The sequence below is a fragment of the Tupaia chinensis genome, unplaced genomic scaffold (genome assembly GCF_000334495.1).
Source record: "Tupaia chinensis unplaced genomic scaffold, TupChi_1.0 Scaffold000429_1, whole genome shotgun sequence".
Classification (NCBI taxonomy): domain Eukaryota; kingdom Metazoa; phylum Chordata; class Mammalia; order Scandentia; family Tupaiidae; genus Tupaia; species Tupaia belangeri.
In genome coordinates, this window is record NW_006159934.1 from 594733 (window position 1) to 599548 (window position 4816).

The 4816-nt window shown below is 56.0% G+C and overlaps 1 protein-coding gene across 1 annotated transcript in view; it reads right to left on the minus strand.

Annotated features, from left to right (window-relative positions):
* Positions 1 to 6: 6 nt before the first annotated feature.
* The window catches only part of STX1A (syntaxin 1A), a 21253-nt gene continuing 16443 nt past the window's right edge, over positions 7 to 4816 (minus strand). Inside the window, exons 6-11 of the mRNA XM_014590315.2 lie at positions 4781 to 4816; positions 4583 to 4691; positions 4342 to 4415; positions 3409 to 3546; positions 1001 to 1111; positions 7 to 746 (exon numbers count right to left, since the gene is read on the minus strand). Coding sequence (XP_014445801.1) covers positions 669 to 746; positions 1001 to 1111; positions 3409 to 3546; positions 4342 to 4415; positions 4583 to 4691; positions 4781 to 4816 — 546 coding nt within the window. The 3' untranslated portion in view covers positions 7 to 668. The remainder of the gene's footprint in view (positions 747 to 1000; positions 1112 to 3408; positions 3547 to 4341; positions 4416 to 4582; positions 4692 to 4780) is intronic.

The following is a 4816-nucleotide window of genomic DNA, read 5'->3' on the forward strand; positions in this document are numbered from 1 at the left end:
GAGACCTATTAGACTTTGCCCCAGGTAGGGGAGAGAGCCTGGTCTTGACAGGCCAGAAGCCACAACACCCGCAGCCTCCCTGGCAGTGATCAGCTATTAGAGGCTGAAAGCTGGGCTGTCCCTCAGGGCCACCCCTCCCCTAACCTGAAAAGGAGCACCATGTGGCCAGCTGGTCCCCACCCCTCAGGGGCTCAGCTTGGGAGAGCTGGAGAGGCCAGAGGATGGGGCAGATGGGCAGGTAGGTCAGGCAAGATGGGTGTCCAGAAGGAGCCTTTATCCCAGGCAAGGGCAGACCCCTGGCCTGAGTTGTTACTAAAGGCAAGGAAGGGCAGCATGTGCCACCCTGGGCAGCCCTGTTTGGTAAAGGTGAGGCAGCCTGGGCCAGGGTCTCAGCCTACTCCTTGCTGACCCACCCCCCTGCAGCTGTTGCCCAGCCTGGCTCCCCCCGCCTCTCCTGTACAGACACACACTGTTACAAAGATCATGCACACAACAGGGCTTGGGGCAGGGTGGAAGTAGAGGGCCCCATGGCAGAGAGAGGAGCAGAATGGGGTGGGAGGGAGGGTGCTCCAAGCCTGAAGACGGGGTGGGGAGGGCAACCCAGCCAGTCAGCAGCCAGGGACCTCCTGGGGTGGCCCATTCAGAGTAGAGTGGCAGGTGGGCGGTTTCTATCCAAAGATGCCTCCAAAGGTGGAGGCGATGACAATGCCCAGGATCACACAACAGATGATGATCATGATTTTCTTCTGCAAGGGGAAAGGAAGGTGAGGCCTCAGACAGAGTGGGGTGGGACTGTTGGGGGCAACTGGAATGAGAGGACTAGTGTTTGGGAGATGGATCTAGGGGAGAGGGAGGTGATGATCTGGGAGGGAATTGTGGGGCCGTGAACGTTCTGGTTAGAGCTTCTGAGGAGGATAAAGGCAGAAGGGCAAGGGCATGGGATGGCTGGGGATCTACCAGGTGCTGGAGACGTGGCCTTGGCCAGAGTGGGACTACTGACCCGGCGAGCCTTGCTCTGGTACTTGACGGCCTTCTTGGTGTCAGACACAGCTCTCTCCACATAGTCAACGGCGTGTTCCACATTGTACTCAATCCTGTCGATCATCTCCCCCTGCAGGTCAGGGGGTTCCCAAGCTCCAGAAAGCCCCCACCTTGTGGCCAGGAGGGGACTCAGGGCAGGATTTCAGGAAGTACCCTGAGGTTAGAGAGAAAAGGGGTGTGTAAGGATGGGGTATAGTTGCTCACCTGTGTCCCCAGGCTAGGCACCCTGGGCAGGAAGAGGCCACAGCAGGCTCTCTAGGGCAGCTCCCACCTCTTCCCACAGAGCAGCCACTGGGGTGGAACTGGTCATGCAGTCTCAGCCAAGGTGGGCCATGCAGAGAATGCTCAGCTGCCCCCCCCCCCGTGCCCAGTGCCAGACCAAGGAAGGTGGGGGCAGCTGGCAGAGGGCTGGGGTCCAAGCCTGCCCTGGCCATAGCACGTGGTCGCAACTGAGCCCTTACTCCATTCTTTGCAGGCATAATAGTTCCATCCAGCTGTGGCTGGCTGTAGTCTTGAACCTTTAATACTCATGCCCAATCCCACAACCCTCTGGGGCCCTGCAATCTGGTCCCATGCCATCCCCAGAGGCCAATCTGATTATGATATTGACCCCCAAGACTCCTAGAGTGTCTCCTTTCCCAAGTCCACTGCCTTCACTGGTATCCACATTACTGGCTCATCTCTTATCAGATGGCAGCAGCAGCTTCATGACCTCCCTACTTCCTAACTAAGGTCACGTCACTCCCATACTTGAGGGTAGGATGGTGAGATGTGATGCTCCGTGAGGATGACCTACATGGGAAGGTTCCAGATTCATGTCTGGAGACCTCCCTGCATACACAGAGCATGTGTGCACCCATCTGAGGCTGGCTGGTGCTAGGGTTGGGTCGTAGTGTTAAGACCTTGTCCGACTCTGTAGCTCATGGAAGAAATAAATGAGAACGACAACAAAACCACACGCCAATCTAAAAGAGACTCCAAATGCCCCAGCACCTTCTGCCAGGGCCCTGTCTACCTTCTCTCCACCTCCATCTCAGCTCCAGCCATGCCCTGTGCTCTTGCTACACAAACTTTTTTGTTCCCCAATTGAGTCTGCTGCTTGCCAGGCTCAGGACCTTGGCCTTGCGCTAGTCCCTTTGGCCTGGGGCCAGCTTCTTACCCTCTATGACTCAGTCTTCTCAGCTAATTCTTTTTCATCTTTTTTAGAATCAACGCAAACGCCCACCCCCAAAAAGGCCTTTCCTGCTCACCCCATCCGAAGTGGCCTCGCCTAGTCATTCTGTTTATCCAAGTGTGGACCTCAGAGCAGCAGCACTGGTAGTGCCTCTGAGCTTGTTAGAAATGCACATTCGGGTCAGCAGGTGGTGTAGTAGCTGGGGCATTGGACTCCCACATAGTCTACAACAGTTTTGAGTCCCAGATCTGGCAGCTCATTTTCTCACTTTCCCTCCCTCTCTGTGAGTGCCCATGCCCCACAACAAATCTAACAATAATAATAAGTACAATTAAATAATTTTTAAATAGAAAAAAATGTAGGGGAACAGCAGTTAGTGTAATGGCTATGTTGCCGGACTCCCATGTAGTCGACCATGGTTCACGTCCCAGACCCAGTGGCTTAAAACTCACGCCGGGCACGTGTGCATGCGTGCCCAAGATCCCAAGAGGAGAATAGAGGAGAAGGGATTGCGGCGTGGCCATCCCCCCGGGGGGTGATTTCTTGCTTTTTTTCTGTCTCTCTCCGTCTGTCTGGCGAGCGCACGTGTCCTATAGCAAAAACCTCTCTAGAAAAAAAAAAAAAAAAATTACACATTTGAAGTCTTCCATCTTGACCTACCAGTCTCTGGGAATGGACTTGGAAACTCACTAAGCCCTCCAGGTGAGTTTTAGGCACTTCCAAATTTAAGCACCCACTGTTAAATCATTAATCACACTGCCTCTTCCTCACATCTCCCAAGTTCCTGGCCCCCCAGAGAATATTCCATTTGTTCCTTATTTATCCTGCTCTTCCATCTAGTAGCCATTTGCTCTAGGAAGCAGGCAGCTTATGCTGTCACTATTGTACCTCCAGCTCCTAGCTAAGTGTCTGGTCACGGTGGCCTTATGATAAAGTTTGTGAATGAGACAGGACAGGGCCAGGTGCAGGTGGGTGGAGCCATGCAGAGTCGGGTCCAGGAGGGCCAAGCAGAGCCATGCAGTGGAGCGGGTCCTTCAGGTGGGCAGGGCCCCGGAGGCAATTTCAACAGCAGTTGGTTACCTGAGGATGTGATCCCTCCCGAGCAGAGCAGCGTGTTGGGCAGAAATGGTTGGGGTTAGTGCCACCCCAGGTGCAGCTGTGGGCTGGGGCGCTGCAGGTACCCAGGTACTTACCTGGCTCTCCACGAGCATGGCCATGTCCATGAACATGTCGTGCAGCTCTCGGATGCTGTTTTCCAGCTTGATGATCTCACTGTGCCGTGTCTCAATCTCACTCAGGGCCTGCTTCGATATGCTGGAGTCCATGATGATCTAGGGGGAGGGTGCAGTGAGTGAGCGGGGACCTGGGCCTGCCCAGGGGGTGGACATGGGAGCCAGGATGAGGAGGGCAGAAGGCCAAGGGAGAAGGCAGCTAGAATGGACAGAGGAGAGGTAATCAGGGACCTGAGGCTTCCTAGTCATCCCAATTGCTACCCAATTGCTGCTTGGTGCCATTGCTTACTAGCTGTTACTAATTTACCTGTGACCCTATTTCCTACCTGAAATGTGGGACTACCCACATGCTCCCTGTGCCTGCCACACAGTACTATTCACCAGGGTCTGAGCCCAGGTTGGCTGCCCCATGGATGGAGCCAGCCCTTGAACAGCCTTTCTCCCATCCTCTCTCCCACACTGACGGTAACTGTCCCTGTCCCTTCTCTACTGTGAGCTTCACCCCAAGCCTGCATCCCACACCTGTGTGTCACCTCCTTCAGAAAGCACCCCCTGCTCGGCAGAGCACAAAGCTTCACTAGAGTGTAGTACAGAGGGCCAAAGGTGCTCTAGGAGGGCAGAAAGGTCTAGAGGATGATGGGAGGCGCCCCTACCACTGGCAAATGGTCAGGAAGTGGATAAACCAGGGAGACATCCGGAGACAGGTTTGATTCCACCTTTGCCACTAACACGCGACCTCAGCCTTGTCCATTCCACTCTCTGGGGCTCTGCCTTCCCTAAGACCTGCCACACAAGGTGGCTTGTGTCCAAAATGCTGCACAGACCCAGCACTGCACAATACTAAGGTCATCATTGGTGTGGGGGGGTGTGGTAGATGGGTGGGGTCCCACTCACTCCAGAGGCAAAGATGGCGGGGTTCCCACTCTCCAGCATGTCCTCCAGTTCCTCACTGGTTGTGGTCCTTCCGGCTGCAAGCCAGGTCACACTGAGCAGGCCCTTTGCAGAGCGCAACACCATCCCGGCCCCACCCCTTGCGCTGGCCCTCCAACCTCGGACCCCGCCCCGCCGCCCCGCCCCGGGGCCCCGCCCCACCCTCTGCTGACTCCACCCCTGCAGATCAGGGCCCTCAGCTCACTGATCTCCAGCTGCCTCTGGATGCGACCCTTGCAGCGCTCGCGGTAGTCGGACTGTGTGGCGTTGTATTCCGACATGACTTCCACAAACTTTCGGGACAGTGTGGAGTGCTGGGGGTCGCGGAAGGGGGTGAAGAAGTCAGGCTCCACGGGGACCCAGAGACCCAGGTGCCCTCCCACCGCAGAGTGCTGGCTTGCACCTGTGTCTTCCGGATCCGCAAGTCGGCCGAGGAGCG